A 16,098-nucleotide genomic window follows, 5' to 3' on the forward strand; every position below is an offset into this window, starting at 1 on the left:
TTGCACTTGTATTTTGTAAAGTTATAGTTTGCAATAAAGTTCACTAATACGACGCACTTTGCTCTCCTGGTTTTGTTTAGCCTTCGTTTTAAATGTGAAGTTAAGTCTTTCCTGCAGTTACATATATGGAACGCTTAATAACCTGTAAATATGCTTGAGGCTTTTATATTCGCGCTCGTACATTTGGCGTTTCACAAGTCCTGTCCCATGCAGCCCCTGATGCGAATGTGTTACTCTGTTCATGCTGCGGTGACTTGGCAAGTACATGTTAAGTCCTTTACTCCTTAACGTTGGTTGTGATCAGTCTTGGCAGGGTTTCATGAAAGTCTTTGTAAGCACCCACCACCTTGCTCGTTTCGAGTTTCCTATGCTGTCAACGGAAATCCGGCCAAGTGGCCTACTCCAGAAGCTATGCAGGTCCTCTCTTCCCATGACCAGGTTGTATAATCGCTGTGCGTGATCCAAGAATTGGTGCCTTTGCCAGAGGTAAAATTGTGCTTGAACTTGGTGGTGGGGGTGAAAATTTGAACCTAATCTGCGTTCCGGCAAAATAATCTGGGACGCGTAGCAGCAGCTGCAGCAGCAGCAGGTGATGTGGGCCACCTGACATAGCTGACTGCACGGCGCGGTGACATCGCGTGCAGAACCCGCCCGGGGACGTTTGCCACCCATGGCTACAAAAGCCCCGTCAGAACCGAGGGTTGAAGAGCACGCAATCCACCACGTGGTGTGGCCTCGGCTACGTTGTTAAAGTCGATGTATGGCAACCTAAATATTACATTTTACATGTTCCTGCAATTTGTAATATACATAGGTAGTGTGCAAGTCCGAGAAATTGTGCGTTGCCAAAAGTAATCTTAAATAAGTTAATTTGGTGCGCAAAGTAATATAAGCAAAACTGGGTTAAATAACGAGGTTGGTGTAGAATGTGGTATCGTTAAGAGGTGTAAAAGATAGACAAACTGCTCGTACAATTTAAAGAAGTTGTGCAGCAATGTTCCTAAGAATTGAGACCAACGCAGGGAGTTCCTATCAACGGGTACCCAAATATGAATGGGAGCATAGATTGGGGAAATTGCTATTAGCATGAGGTTATAAGTGGAGAGAAGTGTAGCCAGAAAGTCGTGAAACTTTAAGAAGCTTTGAGAAGACTGACTTTTGACAAGTTAAGTAGAACTGGGAGCTCGAGGATGATGGCTCCAGAATTTCAACCTGAGCAAGGCCAGTAAGTCGACATCACAGATGGCTCGAGGGAGTTCCAAATTGGAGGTAGGCGAGTCGAAAATGACCTCCCACCGAAGGAAGAGCCCTTGGTTTCGAAAAAGGGACTGCTTCGAGGGGAGTCATGAGATGGGAGTAACCGAAGAGGTGTTGTGTGGGGGGGGGGCAAGCCCGTGGAGGATGTTGGATTGGGAGCCAGTGGGGGGGGGGGGGGTGACGTGGTCTCGGTTATGATTGCTGGTTCGCTGCGGCTGATGCAGTAGACCTCTTGGACTGGAATCTACTGAATGGGGCTGGTCTCTATATGGATCGGGACTGGATTGTGAATGGGGCTGGTCTCTACATGGATCGGGACTGGATGGTGAATGGGGCTGACCTCTTGAATGGGCGGCTGGCGCGCTCCGTGTGGTGCTGCATGAATGAGTGAGCGAGCGAGGGGGTCGCCTCGCCTCCATAAAAGCCGCGGCGGCAAATCCGCGCGCTCACTCCGTGGGACGCGCCACGCGAGATCAGGCGCCATGCACACGGGGACACGGGGACAGAGACCGTGAGACGAGGGGGGACAGACAGTGCGACACGGACACGGGGACAGAGACCGTGAGACGCGCGATACAGACACACACACGTGAGACGCGTGACACGGGGACAGACACAGATACACAGACGGTGAGATACCCGCGGGGACAGACGCAGAGTGAGACGGCCAGAGAGTACATGGACAGCCAGAGGTGACATGGGTACTGCTGTCAATAACAGGGAACGGGCTTTGTGACACACAGACACTGATCGAACGGCGATGGTAATGATCATTCATAGGCAGACGGGGAGACACGCGGGCTGACATGAATGCAACTGAAGTAGGAGCTGCAGCAAGCATGCAGGTGCGTTATACACACAGTGCTCGGTTCTATGCACACAGCCTTCATGCTCGCCATGCTATAAAGATATATCGACTGTCGGGGCAAGTGCTGCTTGCGAGTAGCGCCTATAAAGGCCGGCACGGCACACGAGGGGGTGGGTGGGTGGCCAGCACCACTCCCGACCGCCTTTTGTCTCACGAGTGGCGATATGTTCACAGCGCACCAGGTACTCATTTGAGGCTGAGTCAACCTAGAGGAAGCCCAGGATGGGTTCGGATAATCGTCACCGGTGTTGGCCGTGAACGGGAATGAAACTCGGGTCGCCGAGTTCGTAGCACAGCGTAGCGCTCACCGCTACACGACCGCTCCCCATAGCACTCTATACACACACACCACTCGTACGAACGCACATCGCACGCATGTCTCTATACACTGCGCACACACACACACTAATCTACACAAACTACACACTGGATTTGTGCTCCACCCTAGCAATGTACAAAGTGCACGATGCAGGACTGTTTTAGCATAGTAGACTGTTAAGTGTGCACACATGTAAATGAGTTCGAGAGAAGCCCTCTCTGTCATGCGAAGGGTCATTGCCCAAAACGTTGCCTATCTTGTGTCATCTTAAGTTGGTGCGTGGCTCACGAATGTGCCGAGTTTTGTTGCTGTTGTTGGTGCTTGTAAGTCGCTGGTAACCCACGATCTGTACGCGCCAGGCTGGTGTGTGTGTGTCAATATACACGTGGACGATATGCGACGCATGGTGCCGTGTGCACAACGTGATATCTGCCGGTAACCATCAACATTACCACGCTTCCTGCAAACCGTGTCGGGCTTTGCCTTCTGGCTCTTTATCGGCTTTAGCGTCACCCACAGGAGGATGATTGCGACTTGACTCACTGATCCTGGGGATCGTTTGTGTTTCGTGTTTTTGAGTGAGAGTTGGAGCTACAAAGTTGAGCCATAGGCTGGCCCTGCCTCGAGGTGAAACCAATCAACTTCAGCGTCGTGTTTTTTAAACTTAGTTTTCAGATTTTTTTTTTCAACTATAAACTTAGCATAGACTATGCCAAATGTCGGCGATCTCGTCCTTCCAGAACAACATTCGACTTGACGAGGGCTCAATGCATCACTGTGTGTGGCCAGGAGCATTGGGAGTCTGGCGGCAGTGGGAGTGACTCTGAAGCGGCCGCACCCGCAGCGAGAGCTCTATGGATGCGGTGTGCCCGACTCGAACAGACCCGGACTCAATTAAGCCGCGATGCATTTTCCACCAGTCACGCCCCGTGACCAAACGACGCTCAACCAGCGTTATCATTCAGTTGAATCTGCGCGGTGTGGGCTATTTTGATTTACGTAAAGGCGCAGCCCTGCAATGTCTCGCCCACGCCACTGCTGGCGGAAGGGTCCGCCCCGGAGGGAGCTCGAGAGCCCTCGTCAATGGCATTCATCCTCTTCTACGCTGGCCCAAATGAGAGGTTGGAGTACCCACATTGTACCCCACCACACGCTGCCTGGCGATAATACGATTTGAATTACCCATTTATATGTCGGGGTGGAACATCAGCGGGAAGGGTAGATGGGTAGGTGGGTAGTTGGGTTGATGTGTAGGTGGGGATTAAAGAAACCTGCAAACTGTTTCAACTGCCTCCGGGAGATCGAACCGGCGATCCCTGGATCGCAAGTCTCGTGTGCTGAGCGTGACACACGTACGACAGCAGCAGCAACAACAGCAGCCCTTGGGCACCGTGAGGAATGTTGCATTGGCGCAACGGCCGAGGTTCGGGCCCTGGGGGCTTGGAGCGAGATGAATGGCGGCACGAGACGGCTGAGCGTGGCCTCACGTCCGTCGCGGGTCGCCGCTCGGGGTTATTGAACGGCGAGGCGGTGGGACTCCCAATGTCACTCAGTCGTCTCGCACACTTTGCGGTTTCGTTTCTCGTTACCTTGCCGTGTCTACGAGTTTCGCGTCGAGCCGTGACCCGTGTCTTGAGGATAAGGGCCCCTAAGCCGGTGTCATCTGGCATCTTGGCTGTCCACCACCACTGGCTGGTTGCCGCTGATGAGACGCTGCGTGTCCGGGCCGGTCCAGAGTTTTGCTTTTGTTGAATCAATGTTGCTGAGATGATGCACTCACAGGGGACATCGGGTTCATGGATTGTGTAACAAAAAAATGTTTAGTTGTATACGTTGGTTATGTGGAGAGACGGGTGTATGAAGGCGACATTGTCTCATTTTGTGTGCTGTGCCTCCACAAAGGTGAGTAATGCAGACGCGTCGTCAATAATGTAAAAACTTCAATGTTCTTAATTGGCCATCGTTCACACCGTCAACAGGAATAATTTATAAAAGCCAATGCGTAACATTCCTAATTCGGCATCATCGCCAATGCATCATGACCGTTATCATCCATAACCATCACGATTATTAAGCATTTTTAATTAATGTCGTCATCGTTGTCGTTCTCGCCAGCGCTTAAATTCCCGAAGGGGGTTCTCGGAGTCGATTTGGGACCCGGCCACTTCCCTCTCGCTGTGGTTTATTTTCGTTTCACTGAATCGATCTTTTTCATAAATATTTTTACGAGTTGTATTGTAGGAATGTCGGATATTATCACCTTATACTCTCGTGGTAGTGCCTTACACCTGTAATCCTTACTCCAAGCCAGCCTCGGCAGTGATTCGGAAAATATCGAGTGAAGAATTAAGGCCTAAATAACACCAATAATTATTTATAATCAATATCACGGTTAATCATTAATCAGCATCAACATTGTTACATCAACAATTGTCATCGTACATTCATTATCAACATGCATCACCACCACAATCGTCATTTTCAGTTTCTACTGCGTAAGAAGGCTCATTATTATTTTGAGTTGTGCAATGAAAGGATGCGTTTGTATTTTGGGTGGTTTGTGAACAGTCGATATCTTATTTAACCGTTTGGGGAAATTATTAACTTTCCTTATCTCTGCGACGTTTCTATGCGACAGGTGCATACATTCATTTAACATAGTTACGTGCTATTACATCTCTTATTGACTGCTGTGGCCGTGTCTCAAATGGCTCTCACCTGAGCGAATGAACGGAATATCATCCCATCTTCCACACGCGGCTCCAGCTCAATGCGATCGGACCGCGCGCAAAGTCAGAAAAGAGGCCATTCTATCACCGGATATACATCGCGACCCATTGGTAATACCCTCCCTCTCATCACATCTCTGGACTAGCGTGTACGGCACAGCTGTTGCACGTAGGCTCATGTGGGGATACGTGTTGTGCAGTCGAGGGGCAATGCAGCAAAATCGATTCCTGTGCTGTCCTCTGCTCCACCGGCTATGCTCACCGCCTCCATCACCCCGCAGCTTGGTAACATTTGGTCAAATTCTATTCAAGCGTCTGATGGCACGATGTGTTCGGGAGCTAAATGCCAATGTCGAGGTCTGATGGGTACGACCAAAGGGGCTGCAGGAAAGAGAGAGAGAGCTCGTGACGTTTGACAGGTTTCTGTGGTTTACTGTGCTCCGTAGTTTGTGTTGCATGGCCACACTCGTACTCGTGGCTTGTCTTTATTTCCCATTTTATGGAGAAATGCGCAGTGGCCTGTTGATGCTGTTGATGCTTTACACCGGTGCCTTCGAGAAGGGATGCCCAAACCAGGAGGAGGTGCGGGTGATTGTTTCTCGACCGAGGGAGTGTTACGCTTTGGTTCTTTCGGTAAAGTCACGTAGGTAGAAATAAAATAAAATAGCGTTTCGATCGCAACACAAGCAATCTTCATCAGGTGGAAGGGAGTGTTCATTACTCCGGGCGTCTGCCTCGTTCCACTCCGTTCGCCAGCAACGTTCTTAGCGGCTCAGGGTGAGATTCTAGGATGGTGACAGCGCGAGCCTCGAAGGGGAATCGAGACTTGAGTCGACGGGTGATTCGGCCAAAGGCTTTGGACGTACGGCAATACAAGCTGAGATTGTAGTGTCAAAATGGAACGACGTTATTCTGGAGAGAGGGATTTTTTTCAGCGGAATTCTGCAGATCAAAGAAGGCGTTGAGATGATATTGTGGGGAAGTGCACACTAAGAAGATGATTCACAGGGACAGACCGTCACAGGCAAAAGATTAGCGGGGAGGGGGGGGCTGAACATGGGAAGGGGTCTCCGCAGCGTGCATGGCCAGAGAAAATGACATTCTAGACATTGCAAGCAGCATCCAAGCAGGTGCGACCTAATTGAAGGAGGCGACCCGATGACAGATGCTGTGCTGCACGGAATCATGATTTATGCATACGTTGTGCATGCATCACACGTGTACGTTTGGTACAAAATGTGAGATGGAAAAAAAATAGAATTCTTTATACAATGATGTCTCGCCCCGCATTGCGTGTGCATGTATACGCGTGAGCGCATACGATGTGGGTGTAATAACCAGTGCATAATAGACACTCAAGGCGTACCTTACTTGCCTGCAAGGCAACGAGAATTTTGACTCCCCATTAGTTGTGCCTCTGTGCTCGTTCTGGCAGAGGACAGCCCTGCTCTGTGCATTGCTTCAAGGCCGCGCGTCAAAACCCGCAGTCAACCTCCACCCGGTGGGAGGCTGCTCCTTCTCCTCTGCTTCCGACTCCCGGTCTAACACAATCGCTACATGGGCTGTAGCCCGCAATGATGCAGTCGAGGGAAGAAACGGAGTGTCCAAGAAGGACCCCTCCCACTATCCCCCCCCCCGCTCTTCAACAGCCCCAGGCCCCCCTTCTCAAACTCCAGCCCTCTCCGTCCCTGTTCAAGTGCCGAACCAACAAGTCATCACCTTCCTCTGGCTCTCTCTTCTCTATAAGTGACATCTGTTTATGGTGTATGTGTAGTGGGTTCCACGGAGGCACACACTTGAACTTGAAGGCAACACGTTATTCTCACGCCCCAACAGGGTAACTACATCACCGGGTCAGTCAGTAACACGCTGCCTGACCCACGATGCGGAGCGTGAAGACTGAACACCGAGGACCGAAGAGACGCAGCACCGACGGGTTCCATTCCCACAGACAGCCCTGATCGGCTCTCGGGACCTCCCTTCGATGCCCCTCGGCACGTGGCCTGGCTCCGCCCTCGGCAACACCACCTTCTAGATCCGACCAGAAGGTTCTGGGCCACACACCACGTGTCCCTCTCGCCACCTTGTGTCCCCCCTCGCTCCCCTGTCCTGGTCACGTGCCCTCTCGGGCTCACCCAGACTGCCACATCCTCAACTGCCCTCTTCTCTCTCTGACAGTCACCAGAACCATGCCCCCTCGGGCCCCCTTCCATGCCATACGTACCCTGGTGCCAGAGAGGGGTCCTCACACCTCCACTCTTCTGTCAGTAACTGGCGCTAAATGCCGTAGTGGCTCAATATACGTCACTACGTCTCTGTATTGTCTGTATGGTGAACGTCACCGTACGTAGCCAACCGCGCTCATCGGAGGTGTTACCGTGTCTGTGGTGCGCATGTCGCCCTGGTCCTTTGCACCGTCCTGACACTGCTGGGGCAAGCGCCGTTAGCGGGCAGCACTGTGAAGGCCGGCACGGCACACGAGGAGGGGGTGGGTGGCCAGCACCACGTGGTTGTGTTTCTTATCTCAAGATTCGCGCCCTGTTGTCGCTGCATCTGCCTGGCCATCTCCCGTCGCTTTGTTAAGACGGCGTGAGCGTGCGCCCGTGTTTGTGCTTCGCTTTGCTGATGTTGGCGAGCTCTGCCTGTACGCATGTTCGTGTGGTATGTGTCTGTGCTTCGTATGAGTGGCGGCGTGTGTATATTGGTTGTGTATGTATTAGGCCGACTCAGCCTTAAATGAGTACCTGATGCGCTCTGCGAACATCGATACTGGGGAGACAAAGGCGGCCAGGCGTGGTGCTGGCCACCCACCCCCTCGAGTGCCGTTCCTGCCTTCATAGGTGCTCGCAAACAGCACTTACCCCAGCAGCCTGCTAAGGCTACACGGGGGATCTTTGTCTGTATTGTCTGTGTGTGTTGGTGTCGTGGTTGGCGCTGCGCTACGAACCCGGCGAGCCGAGTTCGAATCCCGCTCACGGCCAACACCGTCAGTGACGATTATCTGAACCGGTCCTGGACCTCTCCTAGGTCGACTCAGTCTCAAATGAGTACCTGGTGCGATGTGTATGCAAGCATCGCCACGAGGGAGACAAAGGTGGCTGGGCGTGGTGATGGACTCGAACTTCTTCGTGTGCCGTGCCGGCTAACACCACTTGACCCAACAGTTTACAAGGTTATACAAGGACCTTTGGCAGTGTGTATGTGTGTGAGTGTGCGCATAAGTCTGAGCAATAACAGCGGTAAATATTGCGGTGTGAGCAGGGCTCTGTAATAACAGACGTCAGCGGCTGGATGCTTGTTGTAATAAGGTTATAAATAACATTCGCTTTATTTATTGAGAAAAACACATTCTGTTGCGGCAAATGAATGCAAGAAGCTTTAGTAACAAAAATGTCAGGTGCTCCATACCTTTGTCAGTTCTGAATTTAAAAATGAAAATTCAAAACCAATTATCAACCAGCAGAGGATGCAATGAAGGCTTCCCGACGCGACGGGGTTTCTGACCGGACTTCACCACGCTGGGCAGTGCAAACGTCGACACTGGGGAGACAAAGGCGGCCAGTGTGTGTCGGAACAGTTCGGATCTCACTTGCCACCGGTGTGAATGAGCAGTGGCCAGCAAACCAAACTCGTCGGGTCGTCTGGTTAACAATCGCAGCGAACTAACCACTGTACCACCGCTCCACAGTTTCGATTTTTTGGTGGGAATTCCACATTCCTGTGACGTGACGCGGTCTATCCATAAGATAACGCGCTGTTTTTCACACCGAATGGTGAAGGCGCAGGGATGTGATGCTGACGCCAGCACAGCGATGATGACTACAGTCGATAATGCTCATGGGGTGGTGGTGGTGGTGGCCGAGTTGACCTTGACATGCCGACTCGTTGGTTGTTTCGGTAAAGTCACGTAGATAGAAAATGAACAGATCGCGACGTTTCGATGGCAACACAAGCAACCGTCATCAGGTGTAACAAACACAGCAGCAGAACTGCTGACGTGACTGTGAACTCGTGCCTGACCATTAGCAGCCGACTCCACGATTGACAGCACCGACTCAGCCATGAAGCTTATTCTTTGACAATCTGCTAATGGTAATTAATTGGGTGTAATTGGTCACAGTGGGAGTACAATCATCGCTAATAGGCTCTGTGTCGGCTAATTACCGCCGAGGTGGTTCAGCGGTGGAGAGAGGGGCTCGCGTGCGAAAGGTTGAGAGCTTAAATCCTGCTTGCAGGCTGACACGGCCCATGATCCCTCCCGGGTAGATAAAATACGTATCACTTTGTGGCGAAGTCAACAGTGATTGTCCTATGAATATACTCACCCCGCCATAGCAATGTGGAATTCCCACCGCTGGTTCAGCTCGGCTGTAATCAGGTGAAAGGCATCAATGCCTCGATGCTCATCGAAGCAAGAAATGGCTTTGGCGTGTGGCTTGTAGGCTGACACGAGCACGATCAAAGCGCGCAACTGTGCTCTGGCGATCATCCAAGACACCACACGCACGCCTTGCCATGGCGGGCGGTCTCATGATTTGGCCGACAAGCCAGATAAGTGACGCCAACGGAGAGAGGAGATCCCTGGAGTAACTGGGCCAGGTGTTTCCATTCGCACCAATGCCGCTGGTTTATCTGGCAGGGGAGACACGCAGCTTGGCGTGGCGCCGTCCCCGTGGCGCTCAAGCGCCGTGTGTTTCTGCACTTGCCCGTTGTGGTGTCACTGCGTCTGTGCTGCCTCTGTTCAGATGGACGCAGACGACGTGTTGACCAAGGAAGGGCAAATGCTGCTGCTGCTCGTCCCCAGGCAGCAGTGCGAGAGCATCATCCACAGCTTCAACCACACGCCAGGTGTGTGCTCACCACCCTCACCAGCCACTCACCACGGTGACGACATGTTTACTACCTCGCCCCTACTCTAAATCTAGATTTTACCTCACCCCTGGCACCTGTATATTTGGAGTTTGCATGTCTCTCTCTCTCTCCCTGTGATCGCGTGGATTTTTCTGCGGTTTTTTCGGTTTTTCCCTCCACATTTAGAATCAACATCATACGTTTAGAGTATTGGCTGCTATACATTTCCACATGATGATAAGCCACTTCCTTGGGCTGTCATTTGTGGCCAGGTCGCTTCTGAAAAGAGCTATACAGCTCAGTGGGCCTTACCTGGTAAAATAAAATAATTAATAGTTGTGTTGTGCAGTAGAACCACGCGGAGACGAGGAATAGTATCAGGGCTCTTGCTGCTAATGAAACACTTTCTCACTCGTCTTCATACACCCACACCAGTGTAGGTGCACTCTGTCTCGGTCCTTCACCTATCTAGAGCCTGTCCCGGCTATCCCCTCTGCCCTCTCACTCGTCTGCCTGGAGCGGGGGATCAGCCAACACCGCCCCACGACGAGCAGAGACCCTCTTCTAGGCGATCCTCACCCTGATCCCCAACGACGACCCGCCCCCTCGGTATCGCCCTCCTTCATGCGAGTGCCATCCGAAAGCCCCTTCCCTAACCCGTAACGATACGTCATCCTTGGGCCCACATGACTCTCAACACGTTCGCATCTCCTTCCGCTCGCCCCTTATGGTATCCCCACACTACTCCTCGACAGTTGTGTAGTTTTACAACCCTCACGCCACGTGTGAACACTCAACACCCTCACCTCCGTCCATCACCGCCCACAGTTGACCTGCAATGACCCGTTCATGGTGATCATGATCTTCAGCCATGATCAATCCACTGCGGGACGAATGCCTCCCCGCGCAGTCTGCCATCTCTCCCGTGTCCCGTGATGTAGCAACCCGAGCCAGCGCCTGCAGCACACGAGCTGCTGAGTTCACCGCTCCACGTTGTGAACACAGCACACAGCAAGTGAACACTGAGATAATATTGAAGCTCAAAGACAACAACACGGTCTAGCGTGAGCACTTTGTCATCATTGTATATATTTATTTAATTCCCAAGTTAAATGATGAATTGGTAAAGCGTTGTGAATTTCCCGACAGGATGAAGACATTGCTCACTGGTGAGGGAGGAGTTAGCATACCGGGAACTCTGTTCATCGGTGATGAGAGTGATGGGCGGAGGTGGTGATGGGGGGGGGCTGTGGGGTGTTCACAGCTCAGGTAGCACAAACGAGGTGATTTCCGCTGCGTCTGCACGTATTTTTAATTTGTTGGCAAACGAGGGAATTGAAATTATGCTGACTCCAATTCTATGAAATGCCGTTGCAAAAACGAGAGAGCTTGTTAATGAATATAGAAACAACAATAATAGTGACGCGTCTACGTGACACACCGCGGCGTACCAGCAGCAAGGTCACCCAAGGACACCTCGGCGGCGAGTAATGGATGAGCCGCATCTCGCCTGTGACCCAGTCACCCAGATCGCGCCGATCTCATCCAAGCAGAGTTTTGAGCCTGGACCGTGCTTTGTTGGAGACCACCACGTGTAAAACGGGGCGTGGGAAAGGCCCTCGTTGTGGTAAGCGGAGGACAGCGCAGAAAAAATGCAATCGTTGTACTGTGCTTATATGCGCCCCCCGCCCTCACCAAACCCATACTGACCAGCGAGTGTTCAGATAAACCCGCGTGGCGTGGGGCAAGCACTCATCCAGCAGTGGATCGGTCGGCAATCGACAGTCATATTTGCTTACAAGTTGAACAACGCAGCCGATATGTCGATAAGACTCTGGGTACTTGTGCAGAGGCAGTGGTGATTTGTCGTCTGTGAGGATCTCGCGGCGCTTTTGCCACCAGAGACCACCGGTGCCATTGCTGGGCTCGGGGTCGCTTGGTTCACGGCCAGCCACTGCCTGTGTCCGTGTCTCCCCGTGTTCGTCGTTCCGTGCCAACCCCAACGCCCTTTGATTTGGCCGCATCGGCTGCTGTGGTCCTCGGACTCGGGAAGAGAATTGAGGTGGGCGGAAGGGCCTCAGGACAAACCCACTTTGTGGCCAGGGTTTCCAGCGACACAGTCGCATGCGGTTAATGTTACATCGCATTTATTTGTCGGGGTTTATTTTTGTTTCACTGACTTCACCCCAGCGCTTACCTTTGTTCTTTATTTTTTTTAAAATTTTATTAGTTCTTTATTTTTTAAACATTTTTTTTTTCAAACGCTCGAGGGAGCCGAGGAGTCGCGCGTCACGAGGTCGGCTGTAAATGGCAACGAGGTGATCTTTGTGTATGCACGCGCGTGTGTGTGTGTACACGCGTGTGTGTGTGTGTACTCGTGTGTGTGTGTGTGTGTACACGCGTGTGTGTGTGTGTACACGTGTGTGTGTGTACACGTGTGTGTGTGTACACGCGTGTGTGTGTGTGTACTCGTGTGTGTGTGTGTGTGTACACGCGTGTGTGTGTGTGTACACGTGTGTGTGTGTACACGTGTGTGTGTGTACACGTGTGTGTGTGTACACGCGTGTGTGTGTGTACACGTGTGTTGGCACAGTAGGGGGCACCGCGTGTGCATCGGCCAGTCATCTCAGTCAACCCATGGTGCCTGCGTCTCCTGCAAGCGGGCGTTCCACACTTCACGTGGCCTTAACGTACACAGCCTGGCACAAGCACCGTGGTGACGTCACCGCCACCTAGTGGCGAATGGTGGTTGTTGTTGTGTACACGTGTGTGTGTGTGTACACGCGTGTGTGTGTACACGTGTGTGTGTGTAAGCCAGGCTCGTTGTGCCCTCCGGAGTGGGATGCCATCTTCTGCTGGCCTCCCACGCTGCCCGGACAGTGGGTGAACGTCTCGTGTCCCCATTACATCTATGACTTCAACCACAATGGTATACGGAGCACTGTCGTCATTCACATCAACTTTATCTCCATCAAAATCATCATTGATTACCACCGTTAACATTGTTGCCGCCATTATCATTGTCATCATTATCATCATTGTCATCATTATAATCATTGTCATCATTCTCATTGTCATTAGCGTCTGTCGAAGTTGACGGTCCACACCACCTCGTGTCAGTTCCCAGACGATGAAATTGGATTATTTCTGAAGCCCATTCAAAAGGTCTCATCATCATCATGACCGTCGTCGCCATCACCATCATCATTGATTTCATTATTGATGCCATCATAATAACTGATGACCTCTGGGAGGTCTTCTGGCTTCGGTGCTGTACGTAAGAGTATTACAGCACTAAACATTCGCAATTTCGTGGGTGTGAAATATACGACTGAAATGTAATCTTATGCTTGTTATATGCACATATAATGCAAAGTAATTTTTGTGACAAACATCGTTTTTATCTTGATTTAATGATCGTGTTAGTTTTTCTGTATACCAAGTCTCCCTTTAAAAAAAAAGTATGTTGAATTATCCATGCTTCTAAATCATATATATAACGTCATAACCGCCAATTTAATCAGAATCACTCTAATCAGAAACAACATTCTGTCATTATAATGTAATAACTTGCAATCAATTAATGAATTAATGTGCACATTATATTTCTCATTACATTGCAATTATTGTGTAGTACCCAGTTCTTACCTAATAACATCGGCATACTTGCCAGTATCGTCATGATCATCAACGTGGAGGCGATGAAGGCCTGGTTGGGCTCACGGTTCTTCAAACTAAACTTTGACCATTGTTATTTTACCAGGTATGGCCCAACGAGCTATATAGCTCTTTTTAAGATGTGATCTGGCTCTCACAAATAATAGCTCAATGAAGCATGTTTCTAAATGTGGAGGGAAAAACCGGAGGACCCAGAGAAAAATCCACGCGACCACGGGGAGAGAGACATCCAAACTCAAAATATACAGCAGGCATCTGGATTGGGATCGAACCCACAACCTCCTGTATACCAGGCGAGGTAGTCAACATCTCTCTACCGTTACGCCTTCCCCACTTGTTGCAGAGGTTCACGGTTGGAATCCAGTGGCTGCCCTGATTAATACTGCGGTGGGTGTTAAAACCACGAGAATACTACGCGCCGTCTGCTTTGAAGTTGACGTTAAAGATCCCGTGACTTCATTCACAAGAGTAGGTCATCATGCGCCGGCGTCAGGGTCCACATTTTCCGAATTTGAAAAATTACAACGCAAATTACTCGATGTGGATTCTCCACACAGCAACCATCGCCACTTCCTGCAAAAATTTGCCAGAACCATCCTGAAAAGAGTCATGAGACTCAATGCGGCTTTCCTGCGTGAAAAGAAGATTACTAATAGGCTGCTGATGTTGAATCCCTGGCACCGTATACTGATAGTAAAGCTGGTCATTCCGCTTTATGAAAAAAACATGGACATTTCATATTGTTTTGCTTTGAAATTCGGTGTGCGGTCAATTGCTTTAAAAAAATCGGCAGCATAGGATCGGTCGGGGCTGGCAGGTACGCACGCGTTCGTGTGAAAGCGCAAGTCGCTGGGTTAATTAAAGACAAAACGGAGCCTCTAATGCAGATGGATAGACAAAGGCACGCACGCGCACAGCGTCGGGACGAATGAAATTGGTCCGAGATTGGAGAGGAAATGAAAGTGGTGCCGGGTTTCTGGCGCGATCCTCCGTCGCCACGCTCCGCGCGCCCACGCCGTGCTGCTGCTGCTGCTGCGGCAAACGGAGCATTTATTTTGTGCGAGCGACGACACTTTGGGTATTCTAGCGATAAGCCGGTGAAGCCTGCGTGATTCGTTTTAAGAGGTAGGAACGGTCCAGTGTCGGGAAGTTGTGCAACGGAACGTTGCGTGTTTTTTTCCGTCGAATTTCATCTTCCCCTTGAAAGCGGAGCCAAATCAGCGTGACAAATTGCCATGGCGATGTGTTCATGGCATTCTGGTAGGATTTGACAGGCCCATTGAGTTTTATCTATATGCACAATCAATTATCGTCATCTTCATCCAGCATTGGATTGACAAATGTACACGCATGAATGTAGTCCGTGCAATGGCGTGATAGCTGAGCTAATGTACCTCGGAGCATGAGTGCTCACATAGACCGCTTAATATTTCTAGCATATAAAAAGTACATTTTAATTAATTAAACCAACTCCACAAAATGGTTTATTCAAGAGTATTTGTACTATGGAGAGACTGATCTCCGTCATAGGAGTGAGGCATTACACCACTGGTTAATGACCTCCCAACCGAGCGGTGCTGGGTTTTAACTCGCGGGATTCGACGGAGGGGATGGTGGAAAGTAAAATATTGGGAGACAATTGTCGATTTTGAGAGGTGAGCATTCGCAATAAATCGGCGACCCGTCCGTGATTGGCCGCGCTCATATCAGCAGCAAGGCACGCGGTGCTTCGTGTGTATTTATTAAACCGCGACCGATCCCGCAAAGCCTTCTGTGCTTCGGCTGTAACGGCAACAAAGCATTGGGGATAAAAAAAAAGACAAAACAGACCGGGCAGCTACAAAGAAAAGCATATCCATTTTTTTTTGCAACACGCCACAGGTTCTCTCAGGTGAAGGTTGTCTTCAAGTGCCTCGAGAGACTGATCGTCATATTGTGTGGAGGCATGGAGAGAGAGAGGGAGTCCCGGGACTGCCCGCGCGGCTCACCGAGTAAACGGAGGAATAATGAAGTTGGGGGGCGGCTCACATTTGCCGCGGCTTTTTCACAAAGAGAGCCCGGAGATTGAGTCGGGAAGGTGGCTGGAAGTGGAATAGGATTGCGCGTATTTGCTCGGTCACGCTACACCTCGGGCCGCGCGGGGAGGGGGGCGCGGTGAAGTTAAGCACCGTCGCCCAACATCGCTCGCCCGACTGACGGCTCCAGCAAAATGTCTCACTCTGAAATAATTATCTGCTGGATAAACAGGGGGCATGGGCAGCTGTCATTTTAGCCAGTCCAGGAGCTCGCGACGGCCTTTGTAGAACATCCCTCGCGTCCCACGGGAGGTGGTTACCGCTGTCATTTACAGTGTTTAGTGCTTTTCCAAAGATGAAGACACAGGGAATGAGAGCCAG

At 50.8% G+C, this 16,098-nt stretch overlaps 1 protein-coding gene across 1 annotated transcript in view; it reads left to right on the plus strand.

Moving 5' to 3' along the window:
* Positions 1-1,719: 1,719 nt before the first annotated feature.
* Positions 1,720-16,098, plus strand: part of LOC144943407 (parathyroid hormone/parathyroid hormone-related peptide receptor-like) — a 38,114-nt gene continuing 23,735 nt past the window's right edge. Inside the window, exons 1-3 of the mRNA XM_078870784.1 lie at positions 1,720-2,102; positions 9,919-10,021; positions 12,843-12,953. Of these exons, the coding sequence (XP_078726910.1) occupies positions 2,064-2,102; positions 9,919-10,021; positions 12,843-12,953 (253 nt within the window). The 5' untranslated portion in view covers positions 1,720-2,063. The remainder of the gene's footprint in view (positions 2,103-9,918; positions 10,022-12,842; positions 12,954-16,098) is intronic.

This window comes from Lampetra fluviatilis, chromosome 31 (genome assembly GCF_964198595.1).
Source record: "Lampetra fluviatilis chromosome 31, kcLamFluv1.1, whole genome shotgun sequence".
Classification (NCBI taxonomy): Eukaryota; Metazoa; Chordata; class Hyperoartia; order Petromyzontiformes; family Petromyzontidae; genus Lampetra; species Lampetra fluviatilis.